General features: G+C 39.1%; 1 protein-coding gene across 4 annotated transcripts in view; it reads right to left on the bottom strand.

The window, feature by feature from the left end:
• Window positions 1-24,108, bottom strand: part of SLC4A4 (solute carrier family 4 member 4) — a 367,906-nt gene that overhangs the window by 100,472 nt on the left and 243,326 nt on the right. For all 4 annotated transcript variants that reach the window (XM_081587203.1, XM_081587212.1, XM_081587193.1 and 1 more), the window contains 2 exons: window positions 8,724-8,881; window positions 904-991 (listed from right to left, as the gene is read on the bottom strand). In XM_081587203.1, the coding sequence (XP_081443329.1) occupies window positions 904-991; window positions 8,724-8,881 (246 nt within the window). The remainder of the gene's footprint in view (window positions 1-903; window positions 992-8,723; window positions 8,882-24,108) is intronic.

The following is a 24,108-nucleotide window of genomic DNA, read 5'->3' on the forward strand; positions in this document are numbered from 1 at the left end:
TTTGCCTAAAGCATTTCTAATCAATACATCTTAGGGTGAAGAATTAAGAAATTGTAAATATGCAGAAATAAATAAAAGAACCCACTGAGATGCTTAGTTGCCTCAAAGGAAAAAAAATAGCATTGCTATTCATCAGTGTTCCCAAATTAAGTAACCATCTGAGTAATCATCAAATAGAACTGCCATAACTAAATGCTCTATTCTCCACTCAACACATGGAGAAGCTAACATATCAAGCAATGAAGCAAAAACAAAACATTTGGCAAAATAGCAAGCTAGAAAGACATAAAAGCAGAAATCAGTGATCCTATATTCTAATAGTATTTCTCCTACTGTGTGACTAGTTCGGAGTTTCAACATGTCTAAGATGTGTGTAGTGACATTCAAGCTATTATGAGAGTACAGTCATAATTCCAAAGTGCTAGATACTTTGCAGCAATGGTTGCTAATGCATTTTAGTATGTATATCATTCCTTCCCACAAGATAAGAAAACCACAAAAACAGGTACTTTCTGATACCTAAGGGAAAATGTATTTTACTATGCATTATTTTATAAAACCCATTTCTGAAACAAAACACTTGAATTTGCAGGATGAATATATTAAACATTTTAAGAGATTATGTTAATACGGTGACTTGAACCTTTTAAATAATATTTAACATACTTTAGTTTTCAGAACTGCAAATGTTTAGAGAAAGGAAAATATGACTTATTCTAACATAAAATTTATTTTTTGAAAACTATTAAAAGCAGATGTCAGCTCATTTGCACAAATGACTGTACCTCATGTTTTAAAGAAGGTTGGTAACTACATAATTCTAACTGAATAAATTGTGACAGCCAACTCACAGTAAGAACACAAGAATGACATTCACAGATCATCATCTTTCCAATTCCCTACCTCGTCAGACATCAAGGTGGCAATGGCTCTGCCGATCTCATGGTAAGACTTGGCTTTCCCCTTAGGACCTAAGAGAATGAATAAGAACCTAATGGGAGAGGAAAGAAGCAAAGGCTATAACACATATTTCATCAAACTCAATACACATAACACTGAGACATGTTTATCCTAATTCATAAAAAGGTTAGGTCTAGAGTTCATCTTTAAAACAAAGGTTATAGTCTTGGTAATATGAAAGGCACTCTTCCATACTATTGTGAAACACAAATTGTTGTTCATTTTATTTGGAAGCAAGGGAGAATTGAGCATGGAACCCTAAAAAGTTTCTTCATGAAGAAGGAAACGTTCACTATATTTGTAAGTCTTTCTTTTCTAAACTTTCCTTTCTTTCTCTTTCTTCTGACTTTTTAGAATCTTTGGAGAAAAGCCATTAAGCACAATAACTAGAAAGACTTAGCATATATTCTGATTTTTCTGACTTTTCTTCACCCAGAATTGATGGAGACAAACGATCCTCTCCATATTTTAAAGAAATATTTCTACTCAGAAGTGGCTGGGAGTCAACAAAATCCAACTCCTCTACAATAAGCCACATGCTGACAACCAAAGCAAAGGAGGAAAAATACGAGAGAAATTCAATATAAAACATCATTCACAGTTAAAATTCTTTTACAGGATTCCTCATTTTCTTTTCCAAACTTGTTTTCTTGATAATGCACTGTTCCACAGTAGTTAAGTCCTGAAACTTGCAATAACGAGCTTATCGCCACTCAAGTTCACCCCTTATCATGTTGGGAGGAATCCCTCACTGATCACAAGGGCAAAGATGCAACTCTCAACAGGGGAGCAGGAAGTAAATGAATTAAAAAACAGACAAAAGGCAATACTAGACAAATCCCTGCCTTGCTTATTTATGATCATATCTTACCTAACATGGAGATAATGAGGACAATAAAAGTGATCACATCCTATGTTTGCACAGCTTTCTAAAGCTTGCAAAGCATTTCACACTCACATATCATTTAAACTCCTACTATCCTTTGCTATAAGGACACGTATCTCACTCCCATTTAATGGTGAAGAAGGAAGGTAATGGATGGGCTCAAAGAGTGTCCCTAATGAATGACAGAGTAGATGGTTGGTTGGCATCATGGACTCAATGGATATGAGTTTGAGCAAACTCTGGGATTTAGTAAAGCACAAGAAGGCCTGGTGTACTGCAGTCCGTGGGGTCACAAAGAGTTGGACATGACTAAGCAACTGAACAACAACAAAATAGATAGGACTTTTTACCTCCTGTTTTTTTTCAGCACACAGTTCTGCTTAATAATACCTGCGCAACCTACACACCAGAGAAAAGCTATCCAACTATGACTTCCATAGGCCACTCTGGGGAAAGACGTTGTGGATACTTAGCTGGGGACAAGAAAACTTAAGTAAGATCTTATGAAACCACGAATGGCTTAGGGCTTTTGTTAGTAAAATTTTCTTTTTTACTAATTTATTCATACTTTTGTTGTTTAAGCATGGGTTCTGGAAGGGGAACACATGTACACCCATGGCAGATTCATGTCAATGTATGGCAAAACCAATACAACATTGTAAAGTAAAAAAATAGATAAATAAATAAATTAAAAAAAAAAAAAAAAGAAAGAAAGGGCTATTGATAGCCAACATTCTTCAAGGTATTAAGGTCTGTTCTCAAATGCCCTTGAATAGATAATTCCATTTTTCATCATAAAATTTAATCTAAAGAGTAAAGAAAAAAAACAAATTGAGAATGTAAGAAGGTAAATCTGAATGTCTGAATACTCAGAGTTTATACCAGAATAACCATAAAACCATTCAGTATTTATTTGCTTAGAAACCAGTTCTGGAGTGGAGCGGTACACTCGCTTTCAAGTGTTATCACAGTAGATGAAATGGGCAAAAGCAATCAGCAGGCACGAAAGTCATTCAAGTATGAAGGAAGTCATTATTAGAACTAGGTTTTAATTTTTCTAACTAGAACTTGCCTTTTTCCAAAGCTGAACCTAAATTATACGCCACCACATACAGTATTATTAAGAGCTTTTTTTTATTGACAGAAAAGTACAATGCACTTTTCTGAAGGGATGGCTCACTGAATGAGCACAACACCTGAAAAAAATATTTAACAACTTAAGTAAAATACAAATCTCATTAAGAAACACCTACAGTACTTGTCCTATGTCCCAATTCTATTTACTTGTCTACCAAGGGCCAGTTGTCAGGCAGGACAATAGGGCATAGCTTTAGACAGAAGTGGGCAAATGTGGTACAGCAAGAGAACATATATAACACCTGGATGCTTTACTTAATACATTTTTAAATAATGTATTCGTTTGCCTATCATTTCAGGCTTCCCAGGTGGTGCAGTGGTAAAGAATCTACCTGTCAACACAGGAGACTCAAGAGACACAGGTTTGATCCCTGGGTCGGGAAGATCCCCTGGAGAAAGAAATGGCAACCCACTCCAATATTATTGCCGGGAGAATCCCGTGAACAGAGGAGCCTGACGGGCTACAGTCCAAAGGGTTTCAAAGTGTCAGACACAACTGAGCATCTGAGCACATCCAAATATTAGTGTCTAAGCACTACACAATATCTAACCCTTTCTAGAACCACTGTCTACATCTTCCTACCTCTCCCTAGTATCTGCATCAAGATTATTTTACATTTATAAATACACACTATGGAAATGTACATTTATCAACTGACACGTGAATTAATTATCAGGTTGACTATATGGCAACAAAGCCAAAGTAGTGTCTTATTAGTAAGTGCAGAAAATGCTCTCAGTCATTAATAGTCCTCAAGTATAAATTCTGGCAGACAATGGGCAGCTAGTGCAAGGGATGACAGAGTAATGGATCCTCCACCTTAAATCCTATGAGATGAGGGCATACATTTTCTACAAATATTTACTCTGCTCTTTACTAAATAGCACCAAAGAAGGAATGGCAGTAACAGACCAGTGGTGACCATAAAAAAACCATTTATCATAGTAGCAAACCCAGTATATGAGAGCTATAGTGTTTTCATTAAGTTAGGTATAAAGGTACAATTCCTCTTTCCTGAGTAATGTGATTTTTATTAAAACATATATATATGTTCATATATATATGTTCATATATATATGTTCATATATATATATGTTCATATATATATGTTCATATATATATATATATGATATAAAGAAAATTATCAAGTGCCAAATAGAAATATTTGGCAAAATATTTGGGAAAAAGTTACATATCAGTTAAAATTTTTACATTACTTCAGTCAGGAACCACTGAGTAAATCTATCTTCTTAAAATGCACAGAGAGGAACTCTGGACACCCACAAGTAGCAGGAATCACCACCTCAGGTCAAGAATTTCATCTGTTCGGAAGCAGACCCTTAGGAAGCCTGTAATTTGAAGTGCACTGTTGAAATGGGGCAGAGAAGGCAATGGCACCCCACTCCAGTACTCTTGCCTGGAAAATCCCATGCGTGGAGGAGCCTGGTAGGCTGCAGACCCATGGGGTCGCTAGGAGTCGGACATGACTGAGCGACTTCACTTTCACTTTTCCCTTTCATGCACTGGAGAAGGAAATGGCAACCCACTCCAGTATTCTTGCCTGGAGAATCCCAGGGACAGCGGAGCCTGGTGGGCTGCCGTCTATGGGGTCGCACAGAGTCGGACACGACTGAAGCAACTTAGCAGTAGCAGTAGCAGTTGAAATGGGGGTGAGAGATGAGAGATCTGGGAAAACTAACAACACAGAACAACTCATCGAGTTGAAGTTCCCTCTGCCTGAACCATGTTCTCTCCTCTTTAACCCTCCAAGACACAAAAGCTGTTACAACTTTTATGACAGAAGTACATCTTGCCAAACTTGGCTTTTATAACATACTGAAAACTTCTTTCATGACTCAAGGTTTTTTGTTTTTTTTTGGTCAATGGACAGATGTTATTTTTAACCAGAAGCTTTTTTTCTTTATTAACGAATTAGAGTAAACATCACATTTGTGTGGCTGAAAGGGCACAGCCCATGTTGCTGACTCGGAGGAAATAATTTATGTTGCTGAGTTCTTTGTATTCGCTTATAACTAGACACAAGTCACAGAATTTATAATAGTGCCTGGCTGGCTCGAGAATCTTCATGAGGCCCTTCCACTCTGGTGTGCTCACTCTCCCATGTAACTAATCGTGCCTGGGGAGAATGCCTCTAGCATTCACCACAACAAAAATCAGTACCAGATGATCTGCATTCAGAACCAACAGACTATACTCACATTCACAAAATAATTATAGGCAGAAACAGAGCATAATATCCGAAAAAGAGCCAGCCTTCCTAAACTACTCTATCTTTTCAGAGATGTGCACCCCTCCTCCTTCCTGATATACCACAGCCATTCTAAAATAAACTCAGCATGTACCAATCCCTTACTCCCTTTTTTTTTTAAAACAACAGTGAATCAAAAACCCATTATTCATATTTAATGGCTTTGGAAAATGTGGCTAAACTGTAGCTTCCTCAATAAATTCATAAGGACCACAAACCCATCATAACCAACCATATTGCACATAGTAAACAGCAGTGAGCCATTGGGAGACTGTTACACAAGACAGAACTGAACCAGCAAGACCTCCATCCCAATTCCTCTAATAGAATTTTTATGGTTTTGACAATTAGGCACAAACAACTGCTTTCAGGCAGATCATTATTTATAACATAAAATAGATATTAACTAAGGGTGACACAAAGGAGTAAACATTCTAATTTTATAGAGGGCTAGAGCTCCCTTTATAATTATTTGCCCCAGATGTGAAAATCCAGGTAAGAAAAGCACAGATTGATCGAGGGCTTTGATTAGTCTTCATGGGAAAACCCTAAAGCATTTTATTGCAACCCATTCTAGGAGTCTCCTTAGATTTTCCCTAAGAGCCTGGCTTCAGAGTCAGAAATCTGTACTGACAGTGCATCATCCATGTGGCTCCATCTCTGAACTGTAAAATGCGAATTATATTCATCTCCATGTGGCCCATAAATATGACTGAGTGACAGCCTGGATGGAACAGATATAAGATGATAGCAAAGCAAAGTGCCTGTTAAGATGCTAAGAAAATCATAAACATACCCGACTAAGTCACCAAAGAACAGAGTTTATCTACTTTCACATGGATGGCAAGAAGGTCCTCTATGTAGAAAACATCTACCCAGTTTGTGGGAGTCCAGCTGCAAACACAAAGCTAAACTAGATCAAGCAAAAAGCAGAGTGGATAGAGGAACTTGTGAACTCTATATAAAGGGAGTGGCTATAATCATATTTCCCAAAAGATGCATGGTAGTAATGCTATTTATTAATAAATAGTAAGAAGAATAATAATAAGCAAAAGAGCCTGTCTTCCACCTTCAAAAGGAAAGGAAAAATGGAAAAATTTTTCAAAAGAAAAAATGACCGTCATTACAAGATGTGCATAGAAACAGATTTCTCAGATCTCTGTGCAGGATAGTGGGGTGGCATGCATGTTAAAGCACACAGCTGAGTGCAGAGACATCCTCCACAATGACCACCACGCTCCTTGTGGGATTTCCTTTATTGGATTTCACAGGATGCAGCCATTGTAAGTGGGCCTGTATTACTCACACACAAAAAAGCTAATGAGACTCCCTTCTCAGTGATTACAGCTTGCCCTGGTTCAGAGGACAGCAAATGGATAAAACTATTTCCTGGAAAAACGTTAACATGCTAGTATATATTATTCAGATTACTGCCCTGAAATAGCTTTATGACATTATTGAATTACATCCCCTTGAATAGACTGGGCTCCTTTTCTCAATTCAAATGATGCTGGATTTTACCTCTAGACTAGTACCACCGTCCAGGACAGAAAAACATGAGCCAGACAGGAGCAGATGATAAGAGGGACTCCAAAATGGTCATGACTTGCTACTCAATGAGCCTGTGTTATTGTTTAAATAAAAAACCTTTTAAAATATTTTTATTTGTAGCTTCTAGAGAAAAAGAATAAAAAATGAAAAAGAGCAACTGAACACTTCTTGGCATGTCTTTTTCTTTCAAGCTCCAGAAAAGTTGGTCCAAAGAGACATAAATAAAACCAAAGGGACATGCAAGCTGGAGTTCGGCCATGACTGAGTCAGCTAGCTGTTCGCCAGGTGATTGCTCAGATGGACCTGCAAGGCTCTGCTGGAATGTTTTCAAGCAAAAAGCTAAGTTATAGAAAACACAAATCATGATAATCCCATTAACTGAATAAGCTATGATTATCTCCTCTCCTCTGCTATTTGTCCAACGACTGCTTATATTATTCCTATATTGTAATATGACAAGTATTCTCCCTGTTGTTGCTGCTGCTGCTGCTGCTAAGTTGCTTCAGTCGTGTCCGACTCTGTGCGACCCCATAGATGGCAGCCCACCAGGCTCTGCCATCCCTGGGATTCTCCAGGCAAGAACACTGGAGTGGGTTGCCATTTCCTTCTCCAATGCATGAAAGTGAAGTCCCTGTTGTTAGTGTCTAAGAAATAGAAAAATGGGATACAAATGCCCACGTAAAAAACAATGGCCTGTAATGTATAAACTGAAAGGCCATAAGGAAATGTTCTCCTAATTTTCCTTCTGAATTGGCTCAAAACAAATCTTGAGCCCCTTATCTTGTTGGTTTACCTTGCTCAGACCATCTGAGACCACTGGAAATCCATAGCCTCTCCTGCTCACCTGGAGAAACCTAAAGAAAAGTTCCCTGCCCTTGCCCTGGGCACTCCCCCCCAAAAAGGCCCTATTTTATAATAATTTTCTAACGTCAACCTGAAGATTATAGACTTCTCTTTAACCTATTCCTAAGCACAAGTTTACTTGAAGCATTAGTTTCTATTTACCTACTATACTTGACATAGAAGTCAAGCTTCCTAGCTCCTCTACTGGGCTCAGTTACAGAGGGAAGTAAAAAAGGATGACTTCTAAGGTACTGTGCAGTATGAGTACATGATTATAATAACAGTAGTATACTTTCTTTTAAAATGAAACTTTATGAGTCCTAATACGTAACAGTAAAGTGTACAACTTAATGATTTTTACTTATGTGCATATATATAATAAACACACATTGTTACTTAGTCGCTCAGTCATGTCCAACTCTTTTGCGACCCCATGGACTGTAGCCTGCCAGGGTCCTTTGTCCATGTCATTCTCCAGGCAAGACTACTGGAGTGGATTACCATTTCCTTCTTCAGGGGATCTTCCCGACCCAGGGACCAAATCTGCATCTCCTGCACTGGCAGGAGGATTCTTTACCACTGAGTCAAAACACTTATATACATGTCTATATATGTACACATTGGCACATTTACATATATTGATGTATGTAATGTGTATATGTATGTATGAACATATCCACTATCAATTTTCTAATAAAACAGAGAGCAAATGAAAGCAACTCAGACCTCTGAACCATTTACCATCTATATGATCTTGGAGAAGTTACTTAAACTCTCAAACTGTTTCTTCATCTATAAAATCCCTTATAGTTTATACTTTAAAAATTATTGAGTATTAAATAGGCTAATCCATCAGAAACTATTCTATAGTCCAATGAATTATTATAATCATTATTACTACTATACACGTGCCAAGACTACTGAGAGCATGAAAGTCAGACTGAACCGTTATTTCCAGTTAAACCTTTCCAACATGCTTGCTTTGGACGTACCCTCATCCTATCGGCTCTCTAGCCTGAGGGAGAGTTTTCCCTATGACCACACTGTGGACCCCAGCGGGTCAGGGCACAGCTTACCTTGTGGGCACAGGGACCTCAGTCAGGGCACCCAGCATGACCGCCTGCTGCAGCCGGACAAAAGCAATGAAAGGAGAATCCAAGAAGTCTACCTCGCCAACAAGCACGTTGGAAGCTTCTGCATCACGTGGCAGTTTTTTCATGAACTTATTCTTCAGCTGCATGGGAAGAGCCAAGAAGACACAACTTATTTCCAGAGAAGGGAACTCAAAGAAATTTCTTTATAAGTCTATGTGCACCAGGCAGGCCTTAGCTAGCCATTCTCCTATTATGTCTAACCATTCTATTATAATAAGCATTTCTCTGTATTTTGGATGCAAAAACATTAAGCGTATAGTCATGTGGTTTACATATAAAACAATATTTACATACGTTATCAATTCATTTACTTATTCACTCAATAAACATGAGTTTAAGAGTCTCCTGGGAGCCAGGAACTAATCTAAGCCCTGATGAAAAGGGATGTGTCAACTAATGACATGGCCTTCTGGAGCTCATATTCCAGCAGGGGAGAAGTAAAATAGAATTTAAAGTAGTCGTAAGTGTTGAGAAGAAAAAGTAAGACATGTAAGAGGATACATCTTTAGACAAGGAAAGTGAAGAAAAGTGAAAGTGAAGTCGCTCAGTCCTGTCCAACTCTTTGTGACCCCGTGGACTGTAGCCTACCAGGCTCCTCCATCCATGGGATTCTCCAGGCAAGAATACTAGAGTGGGTTGCCATTTCCTTCTCCAGGGGATCTTCCCGATCCAGGGATCGAACCAAGGTCTCCCACATTGCAGGCAGACGCTTTAACCCCTGAGCCACCAGGGATGCCCGTTTAGACAAGGAGGTCAGGGAAAGCCTCTGAAGAAGCACATTTGACACTGCGGTAAGGGGACAAGCCAAATAAAGATACGGGAAAAGAAAATTCTAGGCAAAGAGAAGAGAAAGTGCAAAGCCTCTGAGCCAGGCAAGAGCTGGGCAGTTACAGCAACAGTAGGTGGCCAAGTGTGTGGGAGCAGATGGAGCACAGGAGAGAAAATGGCAGCAGATGAAGTTGCAGACATGAGGGGCGCCAGGGGGTGAGGGTCTTGAATGCCACGGTAAGGAGTTTCAGATGTTTTAAATAGAACTAACTCACTAAAGAAAAGTCCATGGAAAGGTGGAGTAGAAAGACCTAAATTTAGGAGATATCACCATGTAATCACGATTTAAGACCATGTGATAGGATGACACAACCTCGGGTGTAAGTGTAGACAGAGGAAAGGGAGACCTAAACCCTGGGCTCCCTTACCTTTTATAGGAATGGAAGCAGATATTGGCAGAGGACACTGAAAAAGAGCAGCCTGTGAGGTAGGAATAAAAGCAGGCCTTCACCAACCAGGACTTTAGGTGAAGAAAGGGAACAATGAGGAGAGGATTATCTGCTTCAGTGTCAAAGGCTGCTGGAAGTTCAAATAAGATGAAAACTAAGAAAGGACTAATGATGGGAACTGGACCACTAGGGAAGTCCCAGTGGTCTTATGGGAGACTCCATACTCCCAATGCAAGGGGCTTGGGTTCAATCCCTGGTCAGGGAACTAGATCTCACATGTGGCAGCTAAGAGTTGGCATGCTGTAGCTATAAAAAGAATCACAGCTAAAAGATCCCACATGCAGCAACCAAAAGACCCAGCACAGCAAAATTATTAAAAAAATGTTTTTTAAAAGAAAGTAAAGACCAATGAATTTGACAAGATGGAAGTGCTGGGTGATCCATACAAGAGCAGATACCAGGCTACCCAGTAAAGGATAAGATGTGAAAAAATGGAGACAGGGAGTAGAGAGAATTCTTTTGAGAAATATTGCTACCAAGAAAAGCCAAGAATTAAGGAGGTAGGTGAAGAAAGGGATAAAATGCAGAATTATTTTTCATGGGGAATATGATCACAATTTGGAATGTTCATGAAGATGATCTAATAAAGATAGATTACTACTGTAGGAGAAATGGGCATAACTGCAAATCAGCTCAAGCAACCTTGAACTCTTGAGAAGAGAGATATCCATGCATAGGTAGAGGGATTAAATCCAGATGGAACACAGCGCATCCATTCTAACTTAACCAGGCAAGGGAGACTCTATACGTACAGTCAGGGGTGATCTGGGAAGTCTGTGGGGTGAAGATGAGGATTCCAAGGACTTACATTTTTTTCAGTGAAATATGAATGACCTGTTGGTGAGGAGGAGGAAGACGGACGTACATGGGAGCTTGAGGAGAAAGGTAAAGGTGTAAAGTGCTTTTCTTGGAGAGTAAAGGTTGCCTTTGCCAACAAAGGTCCATCTAGTCAGGGCTATGGTTTTTCCAATAGTCATGTATGGATGTGAGAGATGGACTATAAAGAAAGCTGAGTGCCGAAGAATTGATGCTTTTGAACTGTGGTGTTGGAGAAGACTCTTGAGAGTCCCTTGGACTGCAAGGAGATCCAACCAGTCCATCCTAAAGGAGATCAGTCCTGGGTGTTCATTGGAAAGACTGATGCTGAAGCTGAAACTCCAATACTTTGGCCATCTGATGCAAAGAACTGACTCGTTTGAAAAGACGATGATGCTAGGAAAGATTGAAGGCAGGAGGAGAAGAGGACAACAGAGGATGAGACGGTGGATGGCATCACTGACTCAGTGGACATGAGTTTGTATAAACTCCGGGAGTTGGTAATGGACAGGGAGGCCTGGCGTGCTGCAGTCTATGGGGTTGCAAAGAGTTGGACATGACTGAGCGACTGAACTGAACTGAACTGAAAGGTTGCCTAACAGTCACTTTGAAAACTTATCCTGTAGGTGTTATTCATTCCTTTCCCCTCCCAACCCAGCTCCCACTTAGAATAGGCTTGTTCAAGTACCCTTCAATGAGCGGGAAACGTCTCCCAACAGCTCAAGGAAAACATCTCGACAATCACAAAAAGATGGAGATAAGAATTTTGCAAGAAGACTTCTGATACACACTTCTCACCATTATGAATGTCTCCCCACTTAAGTTAAAAGTTACCAGTGAACTTTTTTCTGTGACGGGTTATCACCTATATGAGAAGTGGGAGGTGTGGCCCAATTCCCCATTAATGAAAAATTATAGTAGAGTTTTATTTTCTATTTCCATATAAATAGTTTTCAATAAGGGAAAATAAGTGCCATGAAAACTGATCCCCAAAACCATCACCTTCAGTAGCATTTTAACAAGATTTTTGCCTTTGGAACTTCATACAAGAAGAAAACTGCGAGGCAAAAAAAAAAGAAGGAAGTTGGAACTAATAATTTAGTGGAAACCAAGAAAAAAAAAACAAAGGCAAGATATATATTTTTAGATGTTAGAAACATGACTACTTCTAGCAGTAAAAGACTTTTCTAAAGTTTATACCATTAATCCTTCAAGCAATACTAATATTTCCAAAAAGTCTGTTTATTTCTACAGATACGAAAAGAGCAGCCATGGGAATAGTCTAAAACCATCAAATTGTTATTATAGTCAAAGGAAGTTGCAGTAATGAATTGCTCTGTGTAACACGGAGTAGAGTGTGGGATATGGTCAAGTGACCCAAAGGCATAGAAGTTCTATAATCGTCTGATTGTACTTGCCATTCTCTCCAGCACTCTTTGCTGTAGTTAGGTAGGTAATCTGATCATAATCTCCTGTTTTAGGTGCTTAGCCTCCCACAGTTAGGACCAAAAAACTGTCCTTTCCTCATTTCTACCTTTTCTAAACCTCCTTCAGAGCTCAGAACAAGCCTCTCCACTCTCTCAGAACTGCTTCTAGGGAACTGAAGAAGCACTCACTTGTTTTTTAAATTTTTTAAATTGGAGTATAATTGCTTTACAATGTTGTGTTTCTGCTGTACAACAATGTCAATCAGCTATATGTATACATATATCCCCTCCCTCTTGAGCCTCCCTTACAACCCCCCATCCCACCTGTCTAGGTCATCACAGACCACTGAGCTGAGCTCCCTGCACTGTACAGCAGCTTCCCACCAGCTATCTGTTTCACACATGGTAGTGTATATATGTCAATCCTACTCTCTCAATTTGGCCCAGAAGCATTCATTTTGGAAGCATGCTTTTGCCAAGGTTGAAGTTTTTGCTCTGAGCTCCCTGAGGGTTAGAACAGTTTATCCCCCACAGAACTGATCGCTTCCTTTGCACGTAATTCAGCTGTCATAAATATTTTGAATGGAAGGAACGAGCTCTGCAGCATTTACAATCAGACCATAACAACATCAAATGCCCAGGAAAGTTCAAGAGGTTTTAGAGGCCCATTCTAGAACATACTAACTGTCTGGATCTATCACTAAGCAACTACTGACTCACAGAACATGCAGAATATCCCACAGTCATATTCTTCCACAAAATGTTTTACTTGTATGGTACCTTTACTGAGATGACTACACCATTTTGGAAAAATTGAAGCATGTTTTTAAAGCTAGAGGAACTGCATTCTATATGCTCAGAAAAGAAGTAGTTATAAAGATATATTCTTTGAGATCAGCAAATCTCACACTGTGTTTGTGGGACACTAGTGTTCTTGGAGAAACTAGTAGCTATTCCAAAATAAAAATGTGTGGTGCCTGAGGTGCCCTGGAACTTAGTCCTCAGATGACTCTTTTCTCTATACATACTTCTGGGTGACCTCGTCAATCCCCTGGCCTTTAAATTCCATCTGTGTCCTGATGGCTCACAGATCTATGGGCTCTCCTGGTGGCTCAGATAGTTAAGAATCTGCCTGCAATGCAAGAGACCCAGGTTCAGTCCCTGGATAGGGAAGATCCCCTGGAGAAGGGACCCACTCCAGTATTCTTGCCTGGAGAATTCCATGGACAGAGGAGCCTGGCAGGCTACAGTCCATGGGGTCACAAAGAGTTGAATAGATTTACTTCAGCCAGGACCTCTTCCCTGAAGTCCAGTCCTGTAACATCTCTACTCAGATGTCTAATAGGCATTGCAAATTTTACAAATCCAAAACTGAGCCCCCTTCCCAAGAGTCCCCTCAAACTAGCTCATCCTGGCGTCTTCCTCATCAGGTTCATGGCAGGTCCATTTTTCCAGTGCCCAGGCCCAGACCTTGCTGTCATCTTCCACACTTCTCCTCCTCTCACACCCCATGTCCATTCTATCAGTGAATCCTGTTGGATCCACCTTCAGAGATGCCCAACCATTTCTCACCATCTTCACTGCCACCACCCTGGGCCACATTACAAGGACCTCCCTCCTGGGTTATGGCATTGGCCTCCCAGCTGGATTGTTTGCTTCTGCTCTTGCCCCCCACCCCACTCCAGTCTGTTCACCAAAGCAGCCAGAGCAATCAAATCAGGAGTCCGATAAAACCCTCTGTTGGCCCCCACTTCACTAAGAGAGAAGGCAATCTTTTTATGACAAGCCACAACTCCAGCACCATCGGGCTCCCCATCAGCTCCCTGATCTCGTTTGCAACTGCTTTTTCCCAGTCTTCTTCAGACCCATCACCCCAGTCTCCAAACCTTCTCTCTGACACACCAGGCACACTCTTCCCTCAGGGCCTTCACATCTGCTGTGTGTCTGAATGGAATATCTGCAGGGCTCCCTTCTTCACTTCCTTCAGATCTTTACTTAAGTCACTTCTCAACACTGAGACCTTCGCTGGCTACATTTGTTAAAATTGCCACCTCCCTTTCCCCACAGGTTCTTTTTACTCCTCTGTCCTACCTAATGGTTTTCTTTGTACTTATTACAGTCAAACATGCTACAATTTTTACTTATCTTCCTTATTATCTGCCTCCTCACTAGAATGTATGTTCCCTAATAGTAGGATAATATCCATCTCTTTTGTTTGGTGTTACATCCTTAATGCCTAGAAGAAAAGATGAATAAATGTTTGTTCAATGAATGAATGGTGGTTATTATTTCTGCTCTTTCCAATAAGCTTTCCTAACTCTTCTCTTAAAGCAGTGGTTTCTGGGCATCCCACCACCACCCAGGCCACCTAAGTGGACAAAAGGCCTAGATAGGACTCATCTTAGTAAACTTCCCTACTGATAACAGTGATTGGTCCAAAGGATGGATGCGCCATCTACACAGGGACCAAAACATTTTGGAAAATTAACATTCAAATGTGTAAAAATCAAAGTTTCCCTTTTACCTAAGGTTGTTACCCTCTTTGCTGGAAGGGCCTGTCACAGGATTGTCCACACTAGGAGAGAATGAGGTCAATGCCCAAAATGAAACACAAAATCAGAAGAGAAAAATGGATGAAAAGAGAGATTGCTGAGTCCCCAGCCTCAGGCCCTGAGGTCCTGTAGCCTCTTCATTCTGTGAACTCATCAAGAATTATTACTAGTTATATAAGCCAGAAAATTCCATTTGGGGCTTAAATTAATTTGAGGTGATTTCTGTCTACTGCAGTCCAGACTCTTCACAAAAAAGTGTTTTTGTCAAATAAATTTGAGGAGTACCACGTCAGACAGAATTAAATAAGTTTCTATGCTATACACTCTCTTCGAGCTTTGAATAGGCATGTATGCCAAAGAATGCTTTATCTCCCACTCGGAGATAAATAAGGCACATTTTGATATGAAAACAGATTTTAAAATGCTGTTTGGGACAGAAATTTTCTCATCTCCCATTTAATCCTACTCTCAGCTCCATTTAATTCTCTTTAAATTTAACGGGTGCCTCCAATGTTCAAAGCCTGATGTGGGCACTGCAAGGAACAGACAGACTCTGTTCGCCTAAAGTTTAAAATCCAATGAAGAGAAGCAAATATAGAAATAGCTCTAATGAAATAAAACACATAAAGATAATATGAAAGGTATATAGTTCAACGGAGATCACAAAATATAGCAATAGAGTTCAAAGAAAGTTATTCTATGAATCAGTTTACAGATTCCTCTCATAAAGGTGGCTCATCAAATATTGATTCATATAGGTTCCCTTTTTCAACTACCTCAACAATACCTGATAAAGGAAAAAGTAATGACTGAAGTATAAAAAACAATTGTGGGCTTACACAATAAAATGTGGACAGTAATAAAGTACTAACAAAAACATTATTAACATTACACAGAATGGTGAAGAACAACTCAGGAATTACAAAGAACAGCAAAAGATAATGAAAATAAGAACAAAATCAGGTTGAAGATCACCCAACAACCTCATGTGGATTGAATTCCGAAGATTGTCTGACATTTCTTTCTTATAGATCACTAGTTGATGCTCCAAGGGATACACAGCCTGGATTTCATGCAGGGCCAACTATGAGAATACACAGTGGAAAAAATTGCTTTAGACGACCTTGATTCCAAAGAAATGAATTTAAAAGCGCTGCATCTGGTAAGAGATAATTTGGCTAGCTCAGGGACTTCCCAGATGGTGCAGTGGTAAAGAATCTGCCTGCCAATGCAGGAGGTGCAAGAGATGCAAGTTTTATCTCTGGGTCAGGAAGATCCCCCAGAGGAGGAAATGGCAACCCACTCTAGTATTCTTGCCTGGGAATCCCATCAACAGAGGAGCCTGGAGGGTTAGTCCATGGGGTTGTGAAGAGTTGGTCATGACAGAGCATGCACACATGCAATTTGACCATCTTAGCAATTTGGGAACACATTTTTGTCTATCAGGTAACAATACCAACTCTGTGAGTCCAGGGATGTACATTTCAGGTTCCTTTAATGCTAACCTGCATTCTTTCTTCCAAGTAAGGTCTTGCTATAATAATTCAGTTAACTTCTTTATTTTCTGATTGGCTTTCTAACAACCCAGTGATCACAGTACTAGCATAACAAGAAACTAGAGATTATAAACAGATAAGGAGAACAAGTGGACTGATTGTAACAGTGATAGCTTCTTGGAATGATCACCCCATGTGATGATGGGAAAGTTATTCATACTCAAGTGATATGCATCACATATAGCTAACTGAAGAAATCATACTGTAATCAATCTCAACTGACTGGGATAACATTATATCCTCCCACCCATACCATCACCCTCAGACCTTCACCATCACCTGGTAAGTAGGTTCAGGCCATCATATTATTGTAGTCACTAGGCAAGTATTTAAGTATTATTCTTTGCCATTACCAGCATATGCTAAAATAAATGTAATAAAGTGTCATTTATAACCAGGAGTACTCACAATTTGCATTTAAGTCTGATTTATTAGAAGGTAACCCTATAGGCTGTTCAATGCCCTTTTTAAAAATAAATAAACTAAAAACAAAAAGATGGAAACGTACATGGCTTTAGCCATGAATCACAAAAAAATAGAAAATAAAAACATAATTGCCAATGTCATGTATATTTACATCACATTAGATGTTTCTCTTCATAGTTCAATAAAAATAAAGTTTGATAATACCTGAAAAAAATAAAAAACAAAAATCATCTAAATTTGAGTATATTTTCTCATTATTTTTCCAAAGCTAACACCTACTGCTATCCCCCATATCCTCTTTTCCTCTCAAGAAGAATGATTTTAATCTTCTAATCTATACTTATTCTCAATTCACCTAATCCCTCATGTCAACAGGCTACCTGGGCAAAGAGCTGATGCTCAGCTTTCTTTCTGTTATTCTTTCCTCTCTTCTGTTCTTCTTCTTAGCTTCTCTTTTTCCTGCTGATCTCCTCCCTTCCATTCTCTTTGAAAATTGGCAGCTCTTATTCTTTGCCAAACAAACTCATCTGGCAATCTCAAAATCCTGCTAGGTTCACCCTACTACCATGTCCTTCCATTGCAAAGCTATCTAATCTATCTGTGTTAGTGGTAAAGCAGGGTCACCATACTTATGAGTTGAGTGACATGTATGAAAGCCCCAGTTTATCCCCATTGTATTGGGGCAGATATTAATGTTACCTTCTTTCATTCTCAAAAGTGTCTCAAGCTAAGGAAAAAAACTATATGATCACCCCACATTTTAAGCTCACTGAGGTCAGCTCCTGAGTAGCGCCTAGGATATGGCATTGGAAAATAATTATATGCTATGAAGGCATAAAATTCAAGGAACTCAAAAGTATGAGGAAATGACTGGATCAAACAGCATCTTAGTAAACTATGCTCTCTGAGTATGAATTTATTTGTTTACTATATGCAAACAATACTAACTGCTGGGGCAGGAAAACAGTCTTCTCTTGCTCCCATAAATGAAATGATTTTTCCTCTGCCCCCTCCCTTTTTCTACACCTTGGGAAACGTAGCCAATTTTATGGATTAAAATTTGACAAAATTCATTGGGATTTTTCCCAATGAGAAGGTTGTAGTGATGAAGACAAGAAGTACGCTATTTTCTCTTACAGCAAGGCAAATGAACAGAAAAACAGAGATTTACATCTTAATCCATGTGGCTGATTAAACAAGCAGATTCAGAGCCAGTTTCATATGCTCAGTTAACTACCAGAACTCATGTCTCTTTAAGTCTATCAATCCCAGAATTTATATTCTGTTTATCAGTGGTTTTAGGCATGGAGCTGTATATTTGGTGAACTAGAAATTTCCAAACTCATGTTTCTAAGAGACTTCAGCTCCAGCTATTATAAATTAGCTTGTATCACACTAACCCTTCCAGTAGGAAAAACTGAAAAGCTGGATTTCCATAATCTGTTTAAAGGAATCAGAAAATCACTATGACATAAAAAACAAAAACAAAAACAAAAACCTAAGCAGCCAATGTCCCTAAAGAAGAAAACTGAATGAAGGTGAGGCTAAAATCAGCTCATCTGTTTCTTCTAAAGTCATTTGATGACTCCTAAGTAGCTATAGAGATTCAGAAATTGAGTAGAGCCTTCAGCAGTCTCAAAGTGATGGGCAAACATGCCAGGCATTCAGTTGGGACCCCTAAAAGACAAGATAAAAGGCAAAAGGGAAAACTAGTAATAAATCAACCCACATAAAGACTTGGAGAAGGAAATGGCAACCCACTCAAGTATTCTTGCCTGGAGAATCCCATAGACGGAAGAGCCTAGCAGGTCACAGTCCATGGGGTCGCAAAGAGTTGGACACGACTAAGTGACTAACACACACATAAAGACCAAAACCTAGGTTCCAATCAGTTCAATTCCCTACTAAATATTAAGTTGGCCTGCCCCCAGCCTAAATGCCAGCCAAAAGCAAAAGAAATAATCTCTGAAGAAAATGTTATCTAAAGTATCAACTTAGCTCTAATATAAGTACAACATCTGACATTCAATCAGAAATTACTAGGCATACTAGAAGACAAGATTGAATGATGAGAACCCAAGAGAAAAAAAACAGAAATTAGAAAGAAATTTAAAGGAGCTATATACTAGGTATCAGAGGTAGACTGAAATAACTTAATATTTTTAAAACACTGATGAGATGAAGACTTTCAGAAGAACCATTTAAAACACAAAATAGATGTCCTAGAGATTAAAATGACTTGTTATTTTAACATCAATAACATCAATGACTTGCTAAAGTCAATATTATTCATAATATAAAATGGGACATATCAAAATTTGTAGAATGCAGCTAACCATGTGCACTGAGTAAAACTCATAGCCTAAGTGCAAATATTTCAAAAGAACAAAAGCTAAAGTGTGATGATCTAAATCTATATCTCACAGAGTAAGACTAAAACAGCAAATGAAAAGCAAAGAAGGTATAAAGAAGGAATTAAAAATAATAGAAGAAATATGACATTTAAAAACAAGTATACTATGTTGATCATGTTCCATTTCATAAGCTGTATGACAATTATACAAGTGTCCACATTCTAAAAAATTATCAAGTAGATTTCATCACAAATATGTTTTACTTTAATAAAACAATTATACTACAAAGAGTGTCTTAATAGATAAACTGTTATTTCATTCCAATACTGCTTACATGTGGTGCTCCCTTGGCAGGAAACTTTTAAAAGAAATCAAGGATAGTGAAAAACAAACTGTATTCTAGAGCCCTACCTTGTATGTCAAAGGCTTTTGTAAAGATAAGAAAAGATAAGAGGTAAAATGTCTAGCAAGATACAAACAAATATAAGGCTGACTCCTCCTGGCTTCTTTTTAATTTCTCTAACATGGAAAGTAAACTTCTCTATTGCCTTCTTTCCTCCTACCATGCATATCCAGGACACCACCTGATTGTACTATGTTGGAGGTAACATATTCCTGCTTTTACCTTCCAAAGGTGTGTGAACCCTATGCAACATAAACATAACTTAACCCAGTACACTTCCCTTAGGTTAAAATTAGCCTCCAACAGGGGTGGGAAGAAGAAGCAGTCCATCAAAAGCAGTCTTGTGAAAACTAATCCCTGGGATAATTCTGAAATAGGTTTGACCTAGCAAGCACTATGTGTATATATTTGGAACAGACCTACCATCTCAAATTCTGGGAATCCTGGAGTATTATAGGTGGAGACCAGGCACTGGCTATTAATTGAAGATGGACACTATTGCCCATCCTCTCCCAGTTTTCCAGCAGCCCTCTCATCCCACATCTGAGGAAGAAGAGGACTGACCTGCACGAATTAAATTCAATTTGTGTAAGTCAATAAGCTTACACTAGCTTTTCTCAGGTACTAGGAAAATAGTTCTTTTCACTGAAAGCTCTACTCTGGCCTTTCTTTGTGGTAGGGATTCTCGGTAAAAAGAGCATGTCTACGCAAGTCCCAAGTACAAGGAGTATCTTTTGCTCCAAGGCTCTTTCCAGCTACCAAGATGAGGCAGAAGGCTCTGCCTAGGTCACCCAGGTTCTACTGTTGGATTTGCAGTCAAAGTCTCAGTCTGTAAGAGTTCCCTGACCTTTGATTTTGATTATCTGTGTACACATTTCTCATCCTGACCTTCTCAGGAGTGTTGGGCTGAGAACAGGTTTGGGTGTTCCTCAGTAGCCTGGACAAATACCGTCTTAAACACACCCCAGTGTTCCATTCCTAAATCTCACTTCTTTACTGTAAACTGTATAATTGCCCAACAAAGAAATGTCAGAGGAAGGAAAAAAAATAGGAACTGCTGTTTCATAAGCTTAATAGAGTAGTGCTTTTTATTTCAAGACTACATAAGAAAAATTATTTCAAAACTTTCCTGTTAAATAAAAACAGTCTTTAATCAACCCCTAAGCAAATTTGTGGGATAGGATTTTTTTGGTGTGATACAGAGAATTGCTGGAATAAATTAGTTTAAACGTTTTTTGTTTTGTCTTTAATGATTGCCCTTTAGGTTATCTTCAAGCTGTAATTTAGAAGAATATTTCCACTGGCTAAATTTAAAAACCATCAGCCCAATGTCTAAGAGGCCTAAAAAGAGGAGCTCTCGCTTGATTGCCTACAGAATCCAAAATTTAGACACTCACTTATGATGTTGTTAGTACTGAATTTCTGTAATATGGTCTGAGATTTCCAGAGTGTATATAATATGAAAGAAGGAAGACAAAGTCATTAAATAAGACACAATGTCAAAAGGCTGTGGCTACATGTTCTTCTTACTTCTTGAAAACTTTTCTACTTTTACTTATCCCATTTTTAAAAATAAAAAATGAAAACAATTCCCTGAGGGTGAAAATCTGATTTTCTAATTTTTCCTTTCAAATATAGCCATGTCACCACCATTAATGCAAATGATTCTGCAAAGCAGCACATTTACAAACGGTTATTAAACTAAATAAAACATTAAGCACAATCTATCCGTTCTGATTTCCTAAATAGGATGAAATTTCAAGTACTGACCTAGTTTAAAAATCAACTTGTCAAAATAATGTTTTCTTATGTCTTACACATCACTAAAAAACATCAATATGTTTCTAGCTATTTACAGTGTTTAAAACATTTTCACATTTACTATTTCACTTGAATTCTCACAGAAAGTTTACAAGAAATGTACTATTTAACTATTTTACAAATGAGGGAAACAGAAGTCCAAGCAGTTTAAAGGACTTCACAAAATTCATACAGCTAAATGTCTGAGCCAGGATGTGAATTATGTCCACTGCACTACACTGTGAAACCTTCCCATCTCTGATGAATATATCTTACTACCTGAAGTTCATAAAAAAATTGTCCTAAAACTTCTAACCTTTTCATATAGTGCACTAATGCTAAGCATTGACAATGGTTTATGTACTTAGTCGCTAGTTGTGTCTGACTCTTTGTGACCGCATGGACTATAGCCCACCAGACTCCTCTATCCACAGGGATTCTCTAGGCCAGAATACTGGAGGGGGCTGCCATGCCCTCCTCCAGGGGATCTTCCCAACCAGGGGATTGAACACAGGTCTCCTGCATTGCAGGCGGATTCTTTACCATCTGAGCCGCCAGGGAAACCCAACAACGGTTTAGGCTCTATAAACGCATCCTTTAAAATTGTTAAGAAGCACATTTAGGATATTCAACAGGATTTAATTACGTAAAATAAAAATAAGCCACACAGAGAGGGGGAAAGCAGAAAGTCACATAAACACAGCACTTTAAAAAGTATTTAAAGAAAATCAGGAACCTGCAAGTTCCAGGTGCTGGTTGAGTAAGTAATGTTCTTTTTTTTTCCTCTTTCATTGCTGTGTCATGAACCCCACCACACATAAACACAGGTCAGGGAAGGAAACTTGATACACTCATCAATCTACCTGGTGGAAAAGGCTCTCTACCTGGATGTCTCTTAGATGGTACCTGCAACCTATACCTCTCTAGCCAAGTCTGACCCTGACTGCCCCTGACTGCCCCAATTTTCTCAGATTTCGTTTATAGGGCCCTTGCCTTCCCTCTGTGATAATATACTTTTCACCAATGCATTCATCAGCTTGCTTGACTGTGATTCTTATTAGATGAAAATATCTTTTTATACAAGTGTTCTAAAGTACCCTATGAAAAGAAACTACATATTATCCAACTGTGTTTCCCCAGTGGCTTATAAAGGCACTGCCTTGCAGTAAGTGTTCACTCTATGTTTCTTTAATGCATGGAATCCATGTGATCATACCTGTGCTGTGTCATCTTTACCATCTGCAAAGATAAAAGCAAGGATACTGAAAGTTCCAGGAAAAGTCCTCCATTTGGTGGAAGCAAATTTAAGAAAGGTCTCTGGTAAGACACGAAGTTCAGTTCAGTTCAGTCATTCAGTTGTGTCCAACTCTTTGCGACCCCATGGACTGCAGCACGCCAGGCCTCCCTGTCCATCACCAACTCCCAGAGTTTACTCAAACTCATGTCCATTGAGTCGGTGATGCCATCCAACCATCTCATCCTCTGTCATCCCCTTCTCCTCCTGCCCTCAATCTTACCCAGCACCAGGGTCTTTTCAAATGAGTCAGTTCTTCGCATCAGGTGGCCAAAGTATTGGAGCTTCAGCTTTAGCGTCAGTCCTTCCAATGAATATTCAGGATGGATTTCCTTTAGGGTGGACCGGTTGGATCTCCTTGGTGTCCACGGGACTCTCAAGAGTCTTCTCCAACACCACAGTCCAAAAGCATCAATTCTTCGGTGCTCAGCTTTCTTTATAGTCCATCTCTCACATCCATACATGACTACTGGAAAAACCATAGCTTTGACTAGATGGACCTTTGTTGGCAAAGTAATGTCTCTGCTTTTTAATATGCTGTCTAGGTTGGGCATAACATGAAGAGCCTTTATCAATTCTAAAACTTATGAGCATAGGTCAATGAAAAATAACTTTTACTTTTGGGTTGGCTGGTAGCTACCATTTATTGTGATTTTTTAAAAAAATCCCTGCCAAAATGCCTTAAAATTCTACCTTCTCCAGGATTTATCAGTGAGATTTTTAAAGGGAGTCCTGCTTTTGGAGAATAACTGCATGACCCCACTGCAGTACTCTTGCCTGGAAAATCCCATGGACGGAGGAGCCTGGTAGGCTACAGTCCATGGGGTCGCTAAGAGTCGGACACGACTGAGTGACTTCACTTTCACTTTTCCCTTTCATGCAGTGGAGAAGGAAATGGCCACCCACTCCAGTATTCTTGCCTGGAGAATCCTAGGGACGGCGGAGCCTGGTGGGGTGCCGTCTATGGGGTCGCACAGAGTCGGACATGACTGAAGCGACTTGGCAGCAGCAGCAGCAGCACCCTTCCTAACTTAAGATTTCAAATCTCTGATTAGTAAAACTGCACTCTGAAGGCATTGTTGTTACCAAGAGGCCCCAAAGTCTCCAGCAATACTTTTTAAAATGATTAGTAGTAATACTAATAATTACTCACATATTTTTAATCAATCGGCACCAGACCAGGAACTTTGCATGTACTGTTTTATTAAATTCTCATCCCTTTTCTACAAGCAGTTACTATTGTCATTGTTGACACTTGAGGAAATGAGATTTAGAGATTACACAACTTGGCTAAAATCAAGACAATAGGAAAGGCAGGGAGAAGATGCAAAGCAAAGTCTGTCTCGAGTCCAAGCTTCATCATGCTAAGTTTAGTGATTATTCTCCAGTTCACTTAAATTTT

The sequence above is a fragment of the Giraffa tippelskirchi genome, chromosome 1, assembly GCF_054371585.1.
Source record: "Giraffa tippelskirchi isolate mGirTip1 chromosome 1, T2T-mGirTip1v1.2.pri, whole genome shotgun sequence".
NCBI lineage: Eukaryota > Metazoa > Chordata > Mammalia > Artiodactyla > Giraffidae > Giraffa > Giraffa tippelskirchi.